Source organism: Liolophura sinensis, chromosome 6, assembly GCF_032854445.1.
Source record: "Liolophura sinensis isolate JHLJ2023 chromosome 6, CUHK_Ljap_v2, whole genome shotgun sequence".
NCBI lineage: Eukaryota > Metazoa > Mollusca > Polyplacophora > Chitonida > Chitonidae > Liolophura > Liolophura sinensis.
The window spans coordinates 14,443,133-14,467,640 of NC_088300.1; the positions used below are offsets into that span (position 1 = coordinate 14,443,133).

Consider the following 24,508-nt stretch of genomic DNA (forward strand, 5'->3'; position numbering starts at 1 on the left):
ATTATACCATGACATAAATGTTACTTGTGTGATTCAAGGTCCCTGATTCATATCTTTTAAATAATACAACTCTGAAGCTTTATGTCCGTTTATTATCCGTCATACATTCAATTAATAACTTTGAAAATATTCGCTATAATCCACATTGTGATGGTTCAAATTTCCGACCGGATGATCGTAAATGTCCGTGGAGCCTTGTATATTGTTATACGTGGTAAAATTCGAATAACTATGATCTCAATAGGGGCCTCCGTGGCTCAGTCGGTTAAAGCGCTAGCGCAGCGTAATGACCCAGGAGTCTCTCACCAATGCGGTCGCTGTGAGTTCAAGTCCAGCTCATGCTGGCTTCCTCTCCGGCCGTACGTGAGAAGGTCTGCCAGCAACCTGCGGATGGTCGTGGGTTTCCTCCGGGCTCTGCCCGGTTTCCACCCACCATAATGCTGGCCGCCGTCGTATAAGTGAAATATTCTTGAGTACGGCGTAAAACACCAATCAAAAAAAAAAAAAAAAAAAAAATGATCTCAATATTAAAAGACTAGCATCACATTTGTGAAAATGTGATTTAAAGAACCGGAAGTTCCCCAGAAAGAAAGCTTAAGTTGCAGTTGTTGCCAAAAGCAATAACGTTTTGGCACATAGTGTTTTTAATCTTTGGCATCCTTACAGTCCTATGACGTGAGTTAATGTTAGATGCCTAAAGGGCGCCACAAATAACGTTGCGTAAAGCATAAATGACAGGCGTAAAATGTTTCTCTTATTTTAGGCATGTGTTAAATACAAGCATTCGAATGATTTTTGCAATCTTTGTTTTCAACTTTATGCCGCTAAAGTTTATGTTCTTATGCAAACTTAAGCATACCAAATTCATGGAAGGTATTTCGGAGAAAGGGACATTCCTTCTGTAGAGTAAGCAAATTATCCAGTCATGGCATAACCTCAAAAGGAAGGTCTTCTTTAACGCTCATACGACGACATCCAACAGAATGTGCAAAGAAATAAGGCCAGGGATCATTTGCATGATTTGCTAGTACTATTACCTTGACGAAACAACTGTTGCCATTTGACAGCCATACGAACTTAACCCAACAAAAGCTAGTAAAAGTATGAAGTATTTGGCCACTGGTTCACGAAGCGATCTTAAACTTAAGCCAAACTTTCAGATCATTTGAATGTTGTTATTTCTTACGTATAATAAGGTCAAAATATTGTTTGATAATGTAAATTCTGGGTAAATTATTGCAAAACAAATTTCAGCTAAAATAACAGAAAGGAACATACTTATTTTAATGACTGAATTTTTGGCTTAAGTCTAAGATCGTTTCGTGATCCCAGAGCCAGAAGTATACTGCGCTCCTAACAGTGTAAAAGACATAGTACTACTCAACCTGATAAACCTGTTACATAAACAACTAGTAATTGTTTAGCAGAGCTTCTATTTTTAATGCATATAAACAATAATCAAAACAAAGTCAAATGAAGATTCATCAGACGTCTCTACTCAGGATCACAAACGGCCGAGAAAGACTCATTAGATTGGTTTCCTGTGGGGAAAATAACAAAAGAAAAATGATAACGTGCATTGATTTTAAATAATTACTGCGTGCTTAAAAGTTGAACATCTCGACTTGCATGTGTGCTTGTTGTACGTCTAATGTGGAAGAGCTTACAGATTAGATCTACGATGTTCTACCCTTGAATGAGTTATTTTATTCGATTGCCGGAGAGATAAATGTGTGCCTTAGCAAAAAAACACATGTTATATCAGACGCTCAGCACAAACTGAACGGATGGTTTCATATGGTAACGTGATTTTAACAAATGAAATGGCAGAAAATGGCCTGTTACTATAGCGACTACTTAACCTGCCAATATATTTCCCCAGAAAATATAAATCAATGATGGCCATACACAACGCTTGAGCGCGTTTCAACTATTAGTATTGCGCTCTGAAGAAAACATATTTTTATTTCATCTTTCAAATTTAAGTCGAAATACTAAAAAATGAAATGAAACGACGTTTGAATTTATTCTGAAAGGAAAGGCATTTAAAGCTACCTACTGAAAAAGATCAATACTATCACCTTTGTCAATATTATTTTAGTTACGCATAATATTTTGAAAATAAGTATAGTAAGTTTATATTTTTAAGACTAAAACTTAATGTTACCAGTGCTTCTCTTTGGCGGGCCTTTAATGACGTAGTTCTCCAACTGAAGACCACGTATCACCCGAACTTTTTTGGCTTCTACGACTTCTTGTTCCCGAATGACAAATTCTTTGTTGACTTCTATTCTCTGTAAAAGAAATGGTCCAATGGTAGCGAATGGCCAACACAATTTATTATGTTTTATTACTAAAGGTTCCTTTTTCGGATAATCGGGTCATGACGTACCGACAAACCAGAGAGGGTGCATTATAAGGAGTATTACTGAATATTTTACTTTAACTGTGTTAGTTTCAGTTTCAATGTACATATATAGACAAGTCCGTATAGACAGACTTCATAACATATTGATTAAATTTAAGCACCTGGTGCATTCCTTGCGTCTTTCCTGCATCACTGAAAACTGTTCTGGTGTGGACTCTGGTCAAATTTATTACTTTATTAGTTCTACCGTTGATTGTGTGAAACGTTGCTTTGGAAACGGACAGTATGGTGACGATTAGTATAGGAATGTTTTTCTTTTAATGTGATTGTATGTTAAATGTGATGACAATACAGCATTTTGGGTAATTCTATACTGGTGACGTCTACTATAATGCAATTAACATCATTGTATATGATTTTTACCTAATTCTCCTTAACGGAATTCATGGTGCTAGGGGGCGTGAGATATGTTGCTTTTTGAAGCATAAACTGACGGAAGGCCGTATTTGACATGTTACGTGTAACTATTTACGAGCTGTCAAACTGTATTCGCTGCTCTGGTTTACTATCTATATAGTTTGTCTTTAATTTAAGACAAACTCGAACCAAAAAAAAATAAAATAAAATAAAAAATAAAAAAAGGAAAAAAGAAAGAAAGAATGAATGCTATGGCATTATCATCCGCACTCTTCAGAAACTAATATGGTGCCCTATCTTATAATATGTGATATTTTGACGTTAAAATCACGGACACTATACCCATTCACTGGTGAAAATAAGTACATAACAATTATCCTCTACTCTAAAGGAGTATACGTGTTGTAGTGTTCTTCTCTTTACAGCAGTTAATTCACCAAATGTAACAATGTATCAAAACTGATATCACTTCAGGGTTAGATAACCATCACATTCCAAAGAATAACTTCAACAACAGAAAAAAAATCTGTCAATTTTAACACAAAGTCTGTTGTCTGAGTGACGCTAGAATGCACTCTGTTATTATAACAGGACATTTTAATGTGTTACATTCGTCATAATATCATGTTAGTCTTGCACCATCTTTATGTTCCATTAATAGGATAGGTGTGCGCTATTTAACAGAATAAACTGCTGGATTAACAGAATACATTCTGGTATCACTCAAACAACAGGCTCTCTGTAGAATTTAACAAACTATTTTTTGAGAGAAGAAGCCAGAGAACAGTGGACTGATGCTCCAAACTAATCCACTTAAAGGGGTTCAGATTGACTATATGCTATAACTTACGGATAGATCTAATAAAGTGATTCCACTTCTCTCTGAGCCGACTGCGTTTAAAATGGCTAATGTTCCGACACAGCTTAGGGGATTCAGACCTATCTGTAACAACAACAACGCAAGACAAAGGTGACAGAAGTTAATCATGGGGCGTCCTGTATCCAGTTTCCTTCTCTGAGTCTTTACTTTGACCATTAGTCGTATTGTGTCATCAGGTAGCTCGACCTATAATCTCTTTTAGCGAATGTCCTCAGTGATGAACATAGTCTCACTATTTCGCCTTTGATCACGAGATGAGCCCTACTTTTCTGTAATATTTGATGTCTTTAACGCACGTTAAATGCGCAAACCGACTTCTTACATGCCAATGAGCGAATTTTGGGTTATAGGCCTAACACCTCTGTAAAGAGGGCCTTGATTCCTAATCCATGTATCACACAATTCAGAAAGAGCTTCAAAGCTTTTAACAATGTCCTAAGATAGATCACTACATTTTAAGGTCTGCATATCTGCTAATTATCCCACACAATTCTCCCACACAGGTCATATATCCTCAGCTGGATTGTAACTGCAGGGGAAAGATGTACTGAAACTCTCGATCAAACGCTGAAGAGTGTTCGAGGCAAATTTAGCACTTTACACAATAACATCGCTCTTACGCCGATGTAGACGAGAGTGGTTTCTGAATTTATATTCGGGCAAATGTATTCAAGTTGGTTTTTTGGAATAAATATCTTCACTACGACAGGTGAGGACTGGTCATTCCAGTGGAAAATAGATGAGTCTTATTGCATAGGCTATTTTCAATTTATGACAAAATGAAACAGGGTTCAGATCTCCTAAGTGTTCCCATTACTGAACCACGATACAAAATATACCTTTAAGATCTTAAGTGATTCGTTTGATTCTATTCCTTTGGCAAGTGCTTCAGCCCCTTGTTGATGAATTCGATTGCAAGAAATATCCAAATCTGCTAAGCCAGTGTTTGACTTTAGAGCGTCTGCCAGAGTTATGGCCCCTTCATTACCCAAACCGTTATAAGCTAACGACAGGCGTCGCAATCGATTGTTGTTCTGTGGAAAGAGAAAAAAAGCAACTGCTTATAGATTTACGAGTTTTACAGAAGAAGAAATAACTATTTCGATATTATTAGCCTCTTAATTTACAGCAGAGACATGCTAATTATAGGACCACCTGATATTGGGAAAGAAAATTCTCGGTCGATGTTGAATCTCAAAAGTGCCTGGATTTTAAGGTTTGTGGTGATGTTTGTTGAGATTATATACGATTTCTTGTAAGTGAGATGTATGTTTCTATATTGTTCACTAAGCACAGTATAGAAACATAACTACGTGAACCTGAAGGTAAAATTAATCTAGCAAACAGAAGTAGGTACTTGTACAAATGGCGCTCTGCCTTGTAATTGGCTGACGGACAACAAAATCGAAATATACGTTCGCAATATGACGATATCTGAGATGTCCAAAGTTCGATTTTTTTCTACTCTGTGTGGACTAATCTTCTAGTATTTGAAAGAAAAAATCTCAAACACAAAACTGTCACCACAGTAACAATGGACTCTCATTTCAAATATAAATGATTTCTACACTTTTCTTTTCTTGAAACGACTGATTCTCAAAGTGAGTGACACTGAACATTGCCTATAATATATACTCTTGTACAAGATGACGTCACCATGAGCAATCACAGAGGAAGTACGCTTACGCTGTAACTTGCATTTACTATGACAGAAGCTGTTTTTCACTCGCGACTGCAAGTTACATATACATGTATCTACTGGCCAGGTTGATAAATTTCCAATATCCACTCTAGTTAACAGCCGCAAGTGACATTATCTAATTCTAACGCTCCAAACCGTGCGTATAAACAACGGGAAAAAGCTCACTAAACCGTTTAACGAAAGTAGGTCCACAAGATGTATTTATTTACGTATTTATTAGATTGGTTTTATGCCGTACTCAAAACTATTTCACTTACACGGCCGCGACCAGCATTATGGTGCTAGGAAACTGCGGGCAGAGCGCGGGAGAAACCCACGATCATCCGTCGGTTGCTGAAAGCCCTTTCCCACGTATGGCCGGAGAAGAAGTCAGCACTCTCACCAATGACTCAGCTCATTGGTGAGAGACACCTGAGTCATTGCGCCGCGTTGGTGTGCTAACCATCTCGGTCACGGAGGCCCAGACGACCCAAGATGTAAATGTGATACATACCTTAAGACCTTCACACAACGCTACAGCACTTCGTCTTCGAATTTTGTTCCAACTTAGATCAAGGTCCTCAATGCCGTCATTCTCAGCTGAGGGCAATACATGGAAATAATATCAATATTTGACTTCATTCTTGCTTACTCGTTTGCTTTACTTCCTTCACTGATTCAGTGAATAAATGGAATACATGTATATTCAATACCAGATTGATTTGGATGGGGTATATATGACATAAGACATCAGTTTCAACATTATATATTGGTCAGAACACAATGTGCTAACATCGGAACGATTCCAGATCTTCACAAATCTGATCGCTTGTGAAGATTTTTATCGTTGAAAATTTTTCGTCCCGCGAACTTAACATGTGCTTCCTTGTACACTGGAGTAAAAGGTTTTTATTTATAATGTTTTAAATTATTTTCCCCATTCCACGTGCCCAAGATGACTATGTAAAGCTGTCGTATGCTAATTGTAGCTATACCAGGAAAACACTTGTTAAATACATATATGTAGCCAGCATAGCAGTTAGAGTTATGTCGGCCTAACAACATACCGCTTTACTGAATAGGGTGAGAGGCAGGATAAAAAGCAATATGGAATTTACACCATTGCAATATCCCTTCTTTGTACTTCAGGGTAACCGCGCTTGACAGATACCGTTGACACCACGCCGTAGAACGATGAGTGTAATTGCACCATTTACAGCGCAATACCTTCTTGTCTGAGGCTATAGGCACACAGATACTTGTACCCAGCTTCAGGTATTGACTATCTTCAGGAATAGGATGCTTAGTGTAATACCGTTATTCTCATTAACTCAAGTTCAGACCGCAATGATAGCTGAGTTCAACTCCTGTTCAAATCTGAATGAGTTCATGCGAGAGACTTTAGTGGGAAGGTGTGTGGGGGGGGGGGGGCAATCTTCCTACTACCTCATCTGGCTTTCATGTAGCAAGGGGACAGGCCGGCACTGATCGGGTCTGTGCATTGTGTCTTATGGTGTGTAATAATTGGTAATGTGACTGATGATTGGTGTCTTATAATTGATGTCAATGTGACTGGTGGTGTATTATATTTGCTAATGTGACTGATGGTGTGTTATAATTGGTAATGTGACTGATGGTGTGCTATAACTAGCAATGCGGCTGATGTCAGTGTGACTGTTGGTGTTTGTTATATTTGGTAATGTGACTGATGGTGTCTTATAACTGGTAATGTGACTGATGGTGTCTTATAACTGGTAATGCGGCTGATGTCAGTGTGACTGTTGGTGTTTGTTATATTTGGTAATGTGACTGATGGTGTCTTATAACTGGTAATGTGACTGATGGTGTCTTATAACTGGTAATGCGGCTGATATCAGTGTGACTGCTGGTGTGTTATAACCGTCATGGTGTTCAGTGAGAGGGTATTGTAAATATAATGGGGCGAGAAAAAAGGGCCATCCAGCACATTTGCCAGCTGAAATCAATCGCACACATTTGCGATCCCCTGCGTGTTGCCCATACATTGCGAGCATCAAAAATGCATAATAGCTATCAACAATTATAATGCCTTAAAGGAGAAGAAAACATAAAAACGATGCAAAATCAGATGAAAGAGTGTCAAATCTTGTTTGCAAATGTGATCTTTTTAATATTTTCTAGGATTTTTTTTTCAAGAGAAAAGGAAAGAAAAAGAAAAAAGTATTTGAAAATATTTTTGTATGGTGGGTATTTGGGACAAACTTTTGGTATTTATCGTTTTTGCGTAATAATGTTCTAAATAAGGATGTGATGCTTGTCTAATAAATTTATTTGAATGTACATTTGTTGTTTATATCGAAACATATGCATTTAACCTAAATTATGATAATATTTATCAACATATTAAAAAATAAATACGATCCAAATTGAGGTTTAATACATTTGTTAGCTGAAAAGAACAATTCTAGCGCAAAAATATTTATTAAACCTGTGTTACATCCCCATTTATGACATTATTAAACAAAGACTATAAATACCAAAAGGTGGTTTCAAATACTAGTACCCACCATACAAAAATTATTTTCAAGTGTCTTTTTCTCCTTAAGGAAAAATCGCAAAAAACAATTAAGACCACATTTAAGAATAACTTTTCGTACTCTGAACTGTATGTCATTTTTATGACCTTCAAGGAAACAGGAGGAAGCTGAAGAAACAAATAATGGTCTTTCGAACGATACAGTTTTATCTGTGAGCTAAACCCACAAAAAACAAAAACGTTTTTATTCATCACTGTGAAAACTTCTGGAAAAGCACAGTATGTTTTGATATTTCATGAAATGACAGTGTACACTTACCAATTACACGACCCAAACTCTTTCCGGCTTTGTCTCCGAGGTCGTTGTTGCCTAAATTGAGGACGGTCAAATTCCCGTTGTCCTGAGAATAGTACAGAAAATGCACTTAAAATTTACTACGAAATATTTTGTTAAGCCATAATCACCTATTCGTTCATTCATTCAGTCATTCTGTATGTATAGAAAGACAGCCTGATGATGTTATTCTGTCATTTGGTTAATTAGCATTTGCGTAGCGTTAACACGAAATCAAGTACCACGTCTACCAATTTAGATCTAATCCTACAACTCATGGATGTTGCGACGGAGTATCAAGCCACTAAATATGCACGTCCGCTTGGATAAAATTGAGATGGATCTATTTCAACATTTCAGCGCTAATCAAGGTTTCGACTCACCTAAGGCACAACCAATAAATACTTACCAACAGACCTGATTCCAATTCTTCCGCACACGAATCCCCTATAGAGTTCTCTGTATAAAGGATATATTCACACATATCAACACATGAAATATGTTTTCCACTGATCAGCATAAGCTGGATTTATTCATCTAGAAAATAAGTTTATATTAGATGTTTGTGTTTAGGTATTCTATACATCCATATTTTCTATACACTTGGAAATGTCAACTTGATGCAAAGGACAACTAAAGCATTTCGTTGTCTTCACAACATCAGTACTAACGTTACAAACGCTTCTTAAAATGTAAACCACAAACTGACAAGTATCAACTGATCTCTGATTTTCTCGGGTAACTGAGCTGGAAATTTGTTTAGATTGTAATTTTCGAAGCAGGCACATATTTGTTTCCTATATTGTTTTCTTTTCCATTCATACACACGTCATGAAAGCATAACAATATATATAGCTTTGTGGAAAAGTGAATAGAACGACCATCATTGTTTGCCAACCTGATAAGTCTAATGTCATTAGTGTTGTGTTTAAATGCAGCATCTCAAAGAAGTACCGGGCTCCCTCACTACCCAGCTTGTTCTGTGACACTATCTGAAAACATAATAAACCAGGCAGTCGATGAATTATATTGTTTATTGCATAAAACAGAAACAATCAGTGCTTTGTTGGAATGACAGTTTATTTCTTGGAAGCAAAACAATCAGAATTATTTTTATTTCTTCTTAACTGAATGAAAAAGCCTTAAGCAAATTAAATTACTTCTTTGATTATTTTTTCATGCCAACGACCATTGACCAGTTATCAACGAACTTTGCGACGTGTTATCGAGAGACCGTCCTGCTTTGGAAACCCGGAGAATGTAAACACACAACAACCTTGTATAAATTACCATTCATGGATTATTCCTCCCAGACGAAATAAACAATAAGGCCGGTTTTTAAACCAAATCACCTCAGCTATTAAGCCTGCGTTATAATGCATCAGGCGACAGTTTCTATTATTCCACGTTCTTTGTGTTTCAATTCTATTACCCAGACTTAGTGGGATGAGGGACACAGAAAAGTAGAAAAGAACTGACTCAACTGGCGTTCCATACATACCAGCTCTGTAATGTACAAGTTCTCCTTTAACATGTCCGCTATAGCCCGACCACCAGCCTCCTCCAGCCAGTTGTCAGCCAGATCCAGAAAGTTCACAGACGTGTTTGTCTACAAAGGGACATCACTCTCAATGACATTTCATCATGCGACTTTCATTTAATTTAATCTTTATGTAAAGGCACCCAGCAGCGCATTTAATGCTTGGTATAACAGATTTACCTTGAAGCATTATTTACGTATAGTCTTGAAACCAACCGTAGTCTGCATAATTTCCTGAAACAGAATAAAGTTTATTCTGCATGATCATCGTATATTGGAAAGATTATTCTGCCTGAACATTGCTTTTTAGAAAGGGGTGTTTAAAGCAGAAAACCTGCTTTATATGATGGGGTAGCTTCTCAAGGGAGCTTTTATAAAGCCTTTGAATTGTGACAAACCAAAGGATGAGGGAACAAGTATATAGGTTTTAAGTTAAGGTGGTTAAAGCGTTGGCCTTGAAGTCGGGAGAAGCACGAGATCAAACCCTGGTCGAATCATACCAAATACTTCAAAAATGGTACATGTTGCTTCCTCGTTTGGTGCTCTGCACTGAGAGGCTAGAGCAAAAGAAGCATGACTGGTTGGCTCGGTGTCAGGATAATGTGACTGGGAGGGGTGTCATATTTGGTGTCTGCGGCACGATACGTCAGTGGCGGCAGCACTCTGACGGCATGGACTCGCATTGCCACAAGAAGACACAATATATGTACACAAGCCTAATGGCTCCTCGTCGTGATATAAAATGATCTTACCAGTAGTGGTACGGAAATGGCGAATGCCCCTTGAGCTCCTAGTCCATGATGCCTCATCTTTAAATGGGTGCTGTGCACATTATTCAGGAAATACTTTACAGGAATTAATCCGAACGTTCTGCACACTTCTAGGTACATCGTATGGGCTGATAAATTGTAAGTCTTCTTCTCCTCTGATAAAAGACAAACGTTTCTTCCATTTTGATTCCATCAACAGTAAGCCATCGGGTATGGTAAAGCTGACATGTAGCTGGGTTTTTGAAGTACACATCTTAAACGGACCGATTTTATATACATAGACATGTACCGTTTTGGTGCTTGTAACGCCGCAGTCAATATTTTTTTCATTTATACCAGAAAACGGTGAGGTTTATAAATTAGTTGATGCAGCAAGAGCTGGGATTCAAACACACCACCCCATTGGCCAAAGGTCTGCATGGCACTACAGCCCAGCGATCGAGCGTTTCAACCAACTGTACGAGCAGATCCATGCAATTAAATTAAGGCCGTACGTGGGAAGGTTTGTCAGCAATCTACAGATGATCGAGGGTTTCCACGGCCCTGCTGGGTTTCCTTCCACCACAATGCTGGCCGCCGTCGTATATTTTATACTGTAGGCTTAATCCGTTGTATTTGGCCCTATAGTGAAAATTATTTTGAGAGACATATGTGTCAAGGAAGGGAAATGTTGATAGAAGTGTACACCTGACTATATATTCTTCAGCGTAATTTTGGACCAAGAATTGTGCCCTGTACAAAAGCATACAGGGATCGTTCCAAAGATTTCTGGTGTGAAGTTTTCCTGAATGACGTTGTCTGTTGATCATAGATCCTTAAAGCATTTTACTTGAGAACGTATGAAAACTAATTTTGTGAAAGTGGATTTTGTTTGTATCGTATTCTGTGTTAATAAATTTTAAGGAATGTGCAGACACAGCTATATGTAGCTAGGTCATATAAATTTTAAGGCAAACGACACTCCCGTTGATGCCAAGTTAGATACAGTATTGTGTTTTGTTTACCTTCCCTTGACAGTAAGTTCAGCTGTCGTATAAAGCTGTCGTATAAAGAAAATAGTTTCTTTGGTAAGTGTGTATTACCTTCCACTTCCAAATCTGTGTCGTATTCATCGTCTGAGGTTGGCTGCCGTACGCTGAAAGTAAAAACATATACTGTGCGTATAAAAACTCGACTGTTAAGAAAGCAGTTATTCAAGATTAAACGTTTGCTTTGACATCACGCTATTGTCTGTGCAGTTGATTTTTTTTCAAGGATCCACGCTTGTGACTTAATGTTATAGTGGTGAAGGTTGACCACTTGTACTACCCTTGATCGGTGCACGGTAGAGAGGAATTCGAACCCACGAAAACAAGGCTTTAAAACATTCCAATATCCCACTGAGCTATCAGGGAAGAGCATACAACTTCTCCTTTTAGACAATTTTAAACGTTTGTTGTGACATCAATCCTTTGTCCAACCGATTACAAGAATGTTATATATGAAGGGTCCATCATTTCTGATCAATGTGAAATTTATTTTCTAACGGTTTCGTTCTTCGCCTTCATTTCAAACACAAAATATTGTCAGTGTGATAAAAGGCAGCGTGACGTCATCATTTCTCTTAGGCACAAATATGAACAGCAAAACAGAGTTTGTAATCTGGTGGATCTGCTTTGTGGCATTCTGATTTCGAACATTTTGGACACCATCATATTTAGCAAAATTCAGTTATATTCTGCATTTTCACATCTAAGCCTACATGTACTCTGGATATGCTTATTTCAAACTTGCACTGAAGCCTAGTGACCGTAGAAATTTTACTTTGACGATTAACGCGTTATTTAATTTGATAATATTCACGCACGGTTCGGGTGGTTGCCTCTCCTGTAGTTTTCCTGCACCACGTATGCCATCCGGTGGCTGTTCACACGCTGCCGTCTCGTCCTCCTCTTTATTAACAAGTGCCGATGCTTGCTCAGTTTCTGAATTCTCTGGAATGGTGTCCACTGGGGCTTGATCTGTTACTCCTAACATACTTGTGTCCGGCGAGTTAATTATTTGAACACTAAGCTGTCAATCATACTACCATCAAAAAAGGCGTGGTCATGATGAAGATCCATGTGGACGGACATGTTATTTAATCACACTGTTTCTGTTTCAAACTCATGGCAACGGGTCAACGTCATGCGTTTATTACGTCACTTTAACGCCGTAAGAATGGTGACGCAATAAAGCCGCTCATATTCACGACATCATGAGCGACGGCAACGTAACGTGTTTATGAAATCATTTACCGCCGCAAAATCCTCTCAGCACGCTGCAACGGCACGCCACACAGGCAATTTGTACTGCACGCCGCGCAGCACGCCCGTCCCCGATGACAAACGAGTACGTTGTTGTTACAAGAAAGCTGCCTCCCCACCAACCATAGTAACAAACGCACAATAAAGGGACAAACGACTGTACTGGCAAATGATTGGTTTAAAAATTTAAAATTTAAAATGCCGCAACGTCATAAAATAGAGCTTTTTATTTTTATAGTTGACCTACGTGTCATTTTGTGCTGCGCCCCTCGACAGCTTTGTTTCTTTTTCCAATCCGTGCAGCGTCATTTTAAACCCATTATTTGCCGGTACAATCGATTGTCCTTTTGTTGTCTCTTATCTTGGGTGAATAACTTTATTAATAAAAATCCACCTGTAATAAGCCCTTAAGCTTATGATAATTTCGTAAACTTAATTAACATGTCTCAGGGATGACATTTCTTTTGTCAAAACAATCCTTTGACGTATTGTAACATTTTAAGCCTACATCTAAGTGTGACAAGATATGGGACAATAATAAGGAGTATATTTCCAACATTTTGACCATATAGGCTTGCATGTGTAATATGCTTTCTTATCTTTGTTTCTATATATAAGGAAACAATACAAAAATAAATGATGTAGACAGGAAGTCATAGAGCATTTCTTCGAGATTCTATAATTTTTATATGATTATTTTCTTTTTTTTAATTTCTTTATTTATTTTGACATTAAACCTTCATGCAAGTAAAATACATAAATTATACCAAAGCTACATGTATATTCCATTCATGAATTGTTCAGATTGATTACCACTGACGCTTGTTGCACTTTCTTGAAGATGTCATCAAATTAAAAATCACGACTACTGAATTTGAACAGCCCTTAAAAAAATCTATTTTGAAAAAAAGTCGTTGAAAAATTTAGTACGCGATGGGTTAATTGTTACACCAGAATCTATCTACCATGTCTCATTAACAGTATTTAAACTGACTAGATTTCTTTACTTTTATTTTAGAGGTACAACCTACAACTTGTAGGCCCTGCAATAACATGCCCATAAACTAAATTCACGTGATTATATCTACACGCGCAATTTACACGTCTGCGATAGACTAGGCCTATATATACATGCATCTTCATAAAGCTTGTGGTTGCATCATGAAGAATTGTCGACACTGGCTATAGTAAGCTATAGATCTACGTGTACATCTGTTATTATAATATGCTACGTTATTATAACATGCCATGGGGCATAAATTTAATCCTCATACATGTACACTGTATGTAAATGAGCTCAGTAGGCCTACGTCTGTAATGAAAATGTCTTTTTTGTCTCCTTTCTATATTAATAATGTGCTCTTTTCCCACATTCTGAAGTTTCCATTGGCGATGAAAGATGTGAACCCGGCATGTACGTTTAGGAAGCCAAGTCTCCATATGTACACTAAATTTATCATCGGTAGGCTCGGTGGCCTGCAACCTATAAGCATGAATCAAAACTCAGCGAGCTGTTACTGACCACGCCCCCTTGTCTCTGAACTCGCGTCAGACAACGCGAGACCACGTCAGTTTACGTGACCCAACATGGTAGCAAAAGGCAAGTGATGGACAAAGTTGGTAACATACTTTAGAGCTATTTGCATGTCTATGGGCTGTTTGAGGTCTAAGAGGGCTGGGACCAAGATTAGTACGTCCTCAAAAAATGGTGGAGTCGATATGAACAACATGCCCGAGATAAACAGACAACGGTCGGGAGACGTCAGCATCATAAAATCACAGATTGCTGGAGTTTTGTACAAAAAACCGGTGGGACATCAGTCGAGCAAGTGGTCAAAACGGTGAGCTTTTTAAAACTTTTTCGGGTCCTTTAATAATCAGATAAAACGTATATCTGGTAGACCATTACTTCCAATAGACAGGATGTTGTCAGACTGCCGAATGTAGTTATGTTGTAGTCCAGGCCATTGTTGAGCGCGGCTTAAACTCCAGTGATCGGAAGTTTAAACTGTCGGGTGGTCTTAGCCGATTGTGTATGTGTTTACATCTATCAAATGGAAATGAAACAATGTAAAGGGTTTATGAAGTAATTTACAGGCTGAGCGTGAGCTATCCAATGGGTTGAGCAGTGTATATTAAGGTTTACATTTGTGATATGTTCTTTTAAGTTTTTATGATTTTGCCTTCCCCATTCGCACAATGTGAAAAAACTTTACTAACAAAAAGGGCCCCAATTAGATCTTCACATAATATAATTTGGTATGTACATGTACCTAACTCATTAGAAGTTGTGACAGGGATAACATTTCATATGACAAAACAAGGCTGTGATGTTTTTCAGTCAAACTGTAACAAAATACGAACTGAGCTTCAGCATTTTAATTACCAGGATTCCTGCCTTTCAAAAGTTTATTTATATAGTGAATATTAAATTAAGCGGCAATGGAGCTCACAACCTAGATATAGGTCAATTGCCAAAAGGTCATGTTAGGTCTTGTTTGAGATAATACTTTGCTATCATTTTTCTATCATTTTTAAATCAAATAATTTGGTTTCTTTTTCTTTTATTTTAGTACTGCACAAACATTATATGCATCTTAAAGTTTGTGTTTAAATTTTTTTTCTTTTCAAGTTAAAGTGCTGAATTTAAGTTAGAAACTGTATTATTTTCATTTATGTCTAGGGAGCCTTTATGGGACTTATAATTAAAGCAGTAGCTCGCTGTGGCTATCAGGTCCATTGCCAATTAAGTTGTGTGTTCAAATCCAGCCCTGGGTGTTTTGGTTGCAGCTTTAAGTCCAGTATTTAATAAAGGTCTTTGGTTTGCTCCACATAAAGCTGACTGCTGTTATACAAGTACAAAATTTTTGAGCATGACATGAAAGTGGTTAAACACTAATCAAATAAATAGACCAGTTATGTCTATTACAGAGCATAGAAGGAAAATTTCAAGTTACAAATCATGATAAATAAAGCCTCTATGATAATCATACTTAAATTATCATAGACATATTAAAATAAATAATACAAGGTAATATTGCTACATACGCACACCACCTGTGTACATGTACACTTGTGTATGCAGCCATTGAGATGCATACATGCTACATATTTATATTAGATGTACAAGTTATATATAGAACAAATAAATGTTCCTTGACAGCTGCTGATATTAAACTGTACATACATGTGTGTGGGTATGGCATTATTAGAGCCTCTTAAAGTGGTGATAAGATCTATAACCTGGTTAATAGGTTACACATTATAAACAGTTAATATACTCTCACATTAACATGCAAATCTTGTCACAGAACTGCTCATGCTCAGTAGATGCAGACAGAAAGTACATGTGTAGATTGTTTATACAGAGTATATGGGCCAACAGTTATAGACACATTCCCATGACTGACTTAATGCAGTTATCGTAACTCTAGACAAGTCATTGTAATGCAGAACTGAAAGGGAAGCATAAAAGTCTGGTTATTTTGCTAGCAGATGTACATCTCGCAGCATTCATAAATTTACAATAGACATCCGCATGTCAGTGAACGGAATTATGCTCTGGTGAAGTACATATATATGTGTAGCTGCAGATCCCAGTTTGACCTCATTGTTTTCCTTATGTATTTATTAAAGTGACAGGTGTAAATAGAATGGCCCCAGGTTTGTACGTTATGAATACTGGTCAAACTTTCTGAATTAGAACAATTGCCCACATTAAAAAAACAAAAATCATACAAAGCGACTAATGCATACATGTACATCTCTCACTATGGTGTTTTATTTGCACGTCATGCGTGTATTTTTCTGGGAATTTTGGCGTGAATTCAGAATATGCACATTACATGGTACAGAAATCCTTGTGACTCATGAAAATTCATGTTTCCAAACTCGTGTGGAGGAATATGGGTATCCTATAATTTGTGGAAATGTGGTTAAACATATTCTACATGCTGTACATATATGAGCATTTTAGTGCTGTTTCACTGAAAATACTGTCAGTTACTTATTACTTTATTTACAAACTGCCATGAGATGTTGTAAATATTTGATTTACTTGTTTGATTGGTGTTTTATGCCATACTCAAGAAAATAGGAAACTGGGCAGCACCAGGGGGAAACCCATGACCATCTAAAGGTTGCTGAAAGACCTTCCCACGTACGACCGGAGAGGAAGCCAGCATGAGCTGGACTTAAACTCACAATGATTTAAGACATATGCATGATGTGGCTAATATTAGTTTAAAGACATGTACATGTATATATCAGCATATATTTTGGCCATTTATATGTCTGATCTTATTGCTATGTCGTTCAGCATGTTCAGCATAAGTGCTACTTGCTGAAGTCGTCTGCCGATGTGACCAGTGTATGCAGTTCTTGCTGGTTTAAAGGTTTGGCTGGGGCCATAGGTTTAACCAGAGAGGCCAAAATTAGCTTGGGAGAGGCACATATAAATTTTGGAAGTAAGACGCCCTGATTCAAAAATTCAAATTCTGTCTAAATCTGTCGCTGTAGCTTTAAATGAGGAGGTCAGGTATGCATGTACTAGCTGTGCCTGACTGAGGGCAGAGGTTTCTCTGGGTTTCCTGAAAGGTGTCATGAAAATGCATCAGTATTAACGCCTTCAGTACTCTACACCAGTCCAGTAAATTAATCATATAGGGTGCATGTCTGTTGTAAGTTAAACATCAGTTGTATACATGCAGGCACATTTTAAGTTGACAAAATACACAGATACATTGTATTGTAAACAGTAATTATGATCACACAGATACGAACAGTGGAGTCTATGCTTTATAAACAAGATTCACTTGTTACATTTCATATTAATGAAAACAGGTCCATGTACATACATGTATTGAGTGAAAATGTCCACATTGTATACATGTAATAGGGTACATGTACATGGAAATAAGAGCTTTTCTGTACAGGAAATACATATATTGGTAGATGTATAAAATAATACGTACATAATTAAATACATTGTAAATGCATGTAAAGTTAATGTTGAACAATCTTTTACATGTAGCTCCATTAAGACCTCTAAATTGTTTTATAAGTTGTATGTCCTGATAATTTTCCAATATTTAAATGTATCATTCACATGTACATGTACTATATACATGTATGGTTTACTGTGTTTTACACTTTTCCCATAAATCTGCCTTAAACCTGATATTACAGTTGTTTGGATGACATTTAAATCGGGTTATCTATGCAGGGTCACATGGTCCAAACCAATGTTTAGCTGAGCAGAAAAGTCAGAGAGACATGCAGTCAGTGTGTATGGGGCTGTAATTATCCATGGGGTGTGAAGATACTGGACATAGCCCAAACTTAGGGAGGTGTAGGGGTCAGGTTAGAGCTACTGTACACTTGACCTGATGGTATTTACAGCTTGACCCCTCCAGTAAAAGCAGACTCAGAAGAAATTTACAGCTGACAGAAACTTCACCAGTTGTATACATGTACATGTACTGAGCCATTTGTAGGCATGGGAAATTACATGCACACACAAATAATACGGAAAGCCTGCACATGTATACATGTACAGTTTAAGCTGTTTTATTAAATGTAGTATGAAGATTCAACATGTGTTTGTTTAAAGACATACTAGTATATTTCTGTGTAACATACATACATGTATAAATTAATGAACTTGATACAGTAGGTCTATCCTTATCCATATTACCCACTTAAATAGGTACAGTTTATATTAATGTGTATTTGAGTTCTTGAATTTTATATTTGAAAACATTGATTTGTAAGAATGTTTATCATGTATGATACTTGTGTGCTTGCACGTGCATACATAAAATTTGCTGGTACCACATGTATCTTTGTCATATCTGTTGACTTTTTGAATATACATGTAGATGTGATACTTTCATAGTCTTAAGTGTTTTTGTTATTGAGGTTTCAATGATGCTCACTGAATCAGACTACAGCATCATACTCATGTACAATGTAGGATGGAGGATTACTTCCAGTATCCATGTACATTGAGAATTTCAATGGAATTAGGATATAGATAATAAAGCACTGTGGACCTAATAGTTGAATGTATATATGTATTTGAGCATGTTTGCTGAAGTTTTTTGGGTGTTGAATTTTCATTGAAGCAAAGTTTTAGAGGCCCTAATCTCCACCTGCTTCTTTACACATTCATTTGACATGTTGTTTAAACTTCATGGGCTGACACAAAGGCCTTAATGTATTTGCATAAATTTCAATCTTTGGTTATGTTTTTGTACATATCCTGCCTGTCTGTGAGTCTGACATACAAACGTATAAGCTGCTGATATGAGGACACTCCAGATCGAATGCTGGAGCCTGACTCAAAACTCTGTCTAATAATACATGTAAGAGCTGAAGTTTTGCCAATCCTTGCAAGACATCCTGTTCTACCACTTCCCAGTGGATCATCTGGAGCATTGTCTGACACACTGAACTCTGCGACTCCTCTGTCAGCTACATGTACAAGTGAAATAATTAAGTTTTAGCTGTGGTCACTTGTAATATTTTTTTTTGTTTTGTTTTGTTTGAAATACATGTACTTTATATTTTGAGATGTTCTGAGAAAGATATACTCAAACTCTCTAAACAAATATATTAATTTATTATACTTGTATATAGCAGTTCAGAAATAACAAACAAAAAAGATTACGCCGAAACTTTGTCTGCAGTAGCCAGTTTACAATTGAAAAAATAAAATTGACAGGGTAGACAGTATGCTCAGTTTGAACACAACTCCTCATATCATTTGTTTAGCTTCTGATGTGTACATATATCGCTACTAACACATCTAATAATGTAGATAATAGAATGATATCAGTGTTCTTCCCTTTCCAGCTATTTCATACTCAAGGACGGATGGTTGTTGTATTATGCTGAAAATGAAAGGCGCGAGTTGGAGAAACGGAGATGTCTTAATATTCACCCAAAGGTATGTTAATTGTTGTCCTATGCCTACTTTAATTTGTAATTTGTTATTATTCTTCAGGTAAAAAAAAAGACATTTTTGCTTTTTTGTATGTGTAAAAATGTGCAAAGCATGTAAATACATGTAAATAGATGATTTTAACAGAACTTGTCCATGTGTGTGTGAATTCAAACAGTCATGCAGAATATACATGAATGGGCAAAATTGGTGAGATTTGATAAGGCGATAAGCTTGGACCAGTTTTTGATGAAATAAAGTTTTCATTTATTGTTCATTAGACTTAGCTAATTACTAAACTTATTAAAGCTGCTACAATGTACATGTAAAAAAAGATATGCTTTTCTTCAAGTTTCATTCTTATTCTGTATATTGTGGTATGTAGAAGAGTATTAATACAGGTCGCTGTTAAGTAGTTAGAAATGTGATTATCCCGGTTTTTATAATGATGCATTCTATAACTGGTAGTCCTAGTGATTGTTGTGCAGAGGAGAAAAAGGTTTGTGCACCGGCATTGTCTTTTTCATGATGAATTCATCTATAATTGCTAGTATTCTGATTGTCAGAAATTCTTTCTTTTTATTGGAAGTACTTTTTTGCCAGTCTGTTTTGTGCATGTATCAGCTCAGGTGAGAGGTACTAGCATCAGTACAGTGCCTCTGTCTGTATGACAAGTTTAACAGCTGTGCCTCTGAACTATTGAAGAAGAATAATTAATGATATATTGATGATATCATTGAGGTTACAGTATACATACAGTGTTTTGTATTTGAGCTCACAGTTTCGTAGTGAGTGATGCCTACAAGTACAGTGTAGTTTCCAGACTCCAAGGTGAACAGCCCCATAAAGTTTTGACCTTTAACTTAATATAGATAAATGGGCACATAAACACAAGGATAAGGGTTATAGACCCCATATTTTATCATTAGCATTGAATCATATGACAATGAGAGCCAAGTGTTCACTGTATGTGGCTTAGGTCATATGGGCTCTATGGCCAACTTATGCCAGTGTTGAGAACCGACATAAATTTGGTATTGGTATCATCTTAGAGATGGCAGATTGTGTGAGGCCAATCTTGTTAGATTTTTGATTGACTATAGCTAACTTGAAAAAAATAAGTGTTTTGTGACAATTTTTTTCTGATTTTAAAAATAAATTTTATATTTTTCTTGGCAGTTGTACAAAATAAGCCTTACTAGTGTACTTTCAATTACATGTTAGTGACCCAACCGAATGTTTCAGAGTTTTATGTTTTTTCCATGTAACGGCTACATTTGTGTAGGATTGGCCTAATTGTCGTGGTTCCTACATGTGTATCCTAATGATCTGTATCTGACAAGTATGACAGTAACAACAACCCCCTGATCACTGAACCCGCCACTGTTCTTAACCTCTCATCACTTTGTCCTATGTGACAGCGCCTTTCTCTTGACCTGATGAGATATTAATGATTGCCGCAATTTTAGTGTCGGCCGAGATCTCAAGCTGTCACATATGATGTCTGTGCCAGTAACGATGTCTCTTTGATATGGCATAAGTACCTGAGGAGTACTCTGTCATTTAAGTGCTTTCTGATTGCATAGTAAACTTTTTGACAGGAAATTGGGCTTCCTCCTAACATACATAAAGGGTCAAAATGTTTGGTCGTTCTTTTGTTTCTAAGAGCTCAAAATAGAAATGAAGAGCCCAGAATGACTTAGTGTCGTGAAAATATTCATATTTTGTAAGACATAAATGATTGTTTGATATATTTTATCCACCCTGCTGTTCCACTATGTGTATAAATGGAATCTAACACTTACCAAACCTTCAAGTCATATTGGATGACCTCAGTTTTTGTTCATGTCAAATCTTTAGATGTGTGTATTGTATGTGGTGTATTTATTTATCAGATTGATGTGCTCTCACCAAAGCGGTCACTGTGAGTTCAAGTCCAGCTCATGTTGGCTTCCTCTCTATTCGTGGGAAGGCCTGTCAGTAACCTGCATGTGGTGATGGAATCCCCCGGGTTCTGCCTGATTTCCTCCCACCATAATGCTGGCTGCCATCATAGAAGTGAAATATTCTCTGGCGTTAAACACCAATCAAATAAATAAATAAATAAATAATTTAACACTGTGCTCAGGAGTTGTTCGCGGGTTAAACCATCGACCTTCATCAGGTGCCTGATGAAAAAGTGGTGTAGCATGAGGAGTCTTACATGTACACTTAGCCATAGTTCAGAGAATTAAATTAATCAGTCTGACATATTCTTATTATCCAGTCAGTCAGTCAGTTTTACATTTACATAAATACATTAGTCATTGTGAAGTATGTGCAAGGCTTAGGGCCTTTTTAGAAAACCATTTGTTCATACTGTGCATATGGCTACATGTAATGTAGAATAACAGAGATGAGAATATTAGTGGTTGTTGAAGGATTGCAATATTCAGCATTCTTGGCAGTTTTCATCATTTTACAACTTCACTTTGATTGCTTGTGAATTCAGCTTGATTTCCTCTGAGACAGGCAACAGCAACCAATTTCTTCAGGGAAATCCTACATTCAGGAACATAGGCTTTAATATACACCTTATTAATAGCAAAGTATGAATGTAGAATTCCTATATACACATGTACAGAACACTTTACAAAGAATTACCCTTACATGGACACATCAGGCATTAAGACTCCTGATGCAGTTCTTCTTTTCTAAAATCCGTAATTGTCAGGTTTATATGAATGCATTATAGTAATGAGCACATTTTAAATTAACCTGTGCATACATGTATGCAGGAATGTGCTTCTGTGTATTTAATGCAAACAGATTGAAAAACAGTGACATTAATATTTTGTAAGTATTTAACATGTTATTTGTGTAATAAATTGGCAGTAATATCATCTGGATATTTTTTGTAGTGTACAGGTGAAATTTGCATCAAGTGTACACCTTACATTCTTAGTTTACATGGTAAATACATGTACAGCTGTACAGGTGCTCATCTCTATTCAGACATTGCAATGTGTTAGCCTAAGTCTGCATGCATGAAGTATTCTTAGTTATTTACCACTTCAATTGAAATAACTTCATGGTTAAGTTAAGCACCATTTGAAAGAAATGTAAGGACTACATATAAGGATTGAATGATGAAGCACCTCTACATGTACATATATGTGTATTTATGGTGCAACCCTAGCATGTACAGTGGTGTGGATATATTTTCATTATTATAAAAGAAGTTTATTTATTTATTTGATTGATGTTTTACGCCGTACTCAAGAATATTTCACTTATACAACGGCGGCCAGCATTATGGTGGGTGGAAACCGGGCAGAGCCCACGGGAAACCCACGACCATCTGCAGGTTGCTTGCAGACCTTCCCACGTACGGCCGGAGAGGAAGCCAGTATGAGCTGGATTTGAACTCACAGCGACCGCATTGGTGAGAGGTTCCTGGGTCATTACGCTGCGCTAGCGCGCTAACCGACTGAGCCACGGAGGCCCCTATAAAAGAAGAGTGAAGATTGAAGATATACACATATCAATAAGATACATGCAGCAAGTTGTTCACGTTCATGAACATGTTTGATATCAATTATTGGTATTGCTAATTTATAGTTAAACTTGTACATGAATATGTGCATTTGTTGTGAATGCTAGTTGTTTTGTTTAATAATAATTCTGTGGCAGTCCACAATTAGGCATATGTCCATGTAAATCTAGAAATTATATACATGTACAGAATGAGGCAACCTGTTTGTGTTCTGTACACCGATAAATGAAAACAGATTACTGTGATTCTTCAGCCTTTCCACATGTTGGCAATGTCTTTATTCAAGCATATTTTGAAGGAATTATTCTGTGTTGACTGATATATTTATAGTTTTTGTGAAGCCCTGAAACTGGCCAATCCAACCAATGCAGTTTTTATTTCCAAGATAAAATGAAGAATGTGCATAAATTGCCTTGAAAGTTGCTCTTTCATATGTGAAATGGTTGAGTCTGAAATCTGGCCAACCCAACAAATGTAATTTTTTCTCCAAAATCATTTTAAAAATGTGCATAAATTGCACAAAAAGTTTAGGGTATGTGTATGTCCATGACTCTTTATGGATGGTGCATGTTAGAATGTGGAAGTATATGACATTGTGGTTTATTAGGTCATGCTGTAAACCTTAAGCCATTTGTCCCCTTTGACAGTCATGTTCCTGTAACACCTTCCTGAGTGGTACTTATTACTGTATTTCTTTTTTTTTTACACACCTTGTATGTAAAAATGCACTTTCACATTTTGAGAAGCATATAAAACCATAAAATCATTCTTTTGATGGCAGTTTGGTTTATAACAAATTAGTCAAACATGACCAAAAATTCATACAATTCGACCTGTAAATTGGATAAATCAATGAGAGTGAATCAAAATGTGTCAGTTAAAATGCTGAACTTCAGAGATACAGTAGTTACCGTATATGCATGTACATACAGTTATATGTACATCAATTTTATGCAAGCATCTTCTGATATTTTTTCTTATCATATATGTATATGTACTTCTCTACTTGATCTTTTTATTTGACAACAGCTGAATTGTTCTCATTTGCTCTTTTTCTATTGTGATGGAAAAACTAGAGATGACCCAGTAATCAACATCCAGTTCATATGTATATCAAGAATGGTTATTCATGTATTGTTAACATAATAACAGTAGGTTTATGCATTAAAACTTTCTGCATGCAATTTTCATCCAGTAGTATATGATTAAGGTCTACCACCAAAATGTATGGAATAAATTC

At 36.8% G+C, this 24,508-nt stretch overlaps 2 protein-coding genes across 2 annotated transcripts in view; one reads left to right on the forward strand and one right to left on the reverse strand.

Annotated features, from left to right (window-relative positions):
• Positions 1 to 1,494: 1,494 nt before the first annotated feature.
• On the reverse strand, positions 1,495 to 12,521 carry LOC135466925 (leucine-rich repeat-containing protein 74A-like). Its single transcript, XM_064744679.1, has 12 exons — positions 12,352 to 12,521; positions 11,588 to 11,640; positions 10,488 to 10,660; positions 9,697 to 9,804; positions 9,094 to 9,187; positions 8,605 to 8,654; positions 8,181 to 8,262; positions 5,861 to 5,946; positions 4,505 to 4,699; positions 3,636 to 3,728; positions 2,168 to 2,294; positions 1,495 to 1,541 (listed from the first exon to the last, which is right to left on the reverse strand). Exons 1-12 carry the CDS (start codon positions 12,519 to 12,521, stop codon positions 1,495 to 1,497), a joined length of 1,278 nt encoding a protein of 425 aa, XP_064600749.1.
• A 1,857-nt stretch (positions 12,522 to 14,378) lies between these two features.
• LOC135466795 (pleckstrin homology domain-containing family D member 1-like) overlaps positions 14,379 to 24,508 on the forward strand; it is a 42,699-nt gene continuing 32,569 nt past the window's right edge. Inside the window, exons 1-2 of the mRNA XM_064744487.1 lie at positions 14,379 to 14,631; positions 19,646 to 19,739. Of these exons, the coding sequence (XP_064600557.1) occupies positions 14,435 to 14,631; positions 19,646 to 19,739 (291 nt within the window). The 5' untranslated portion in view covers positions 14,379 to 14,434. The remainder of the gene's footprint in view (positions 14,632 to 19,645; positions 19,740 to 24,508) is intronic.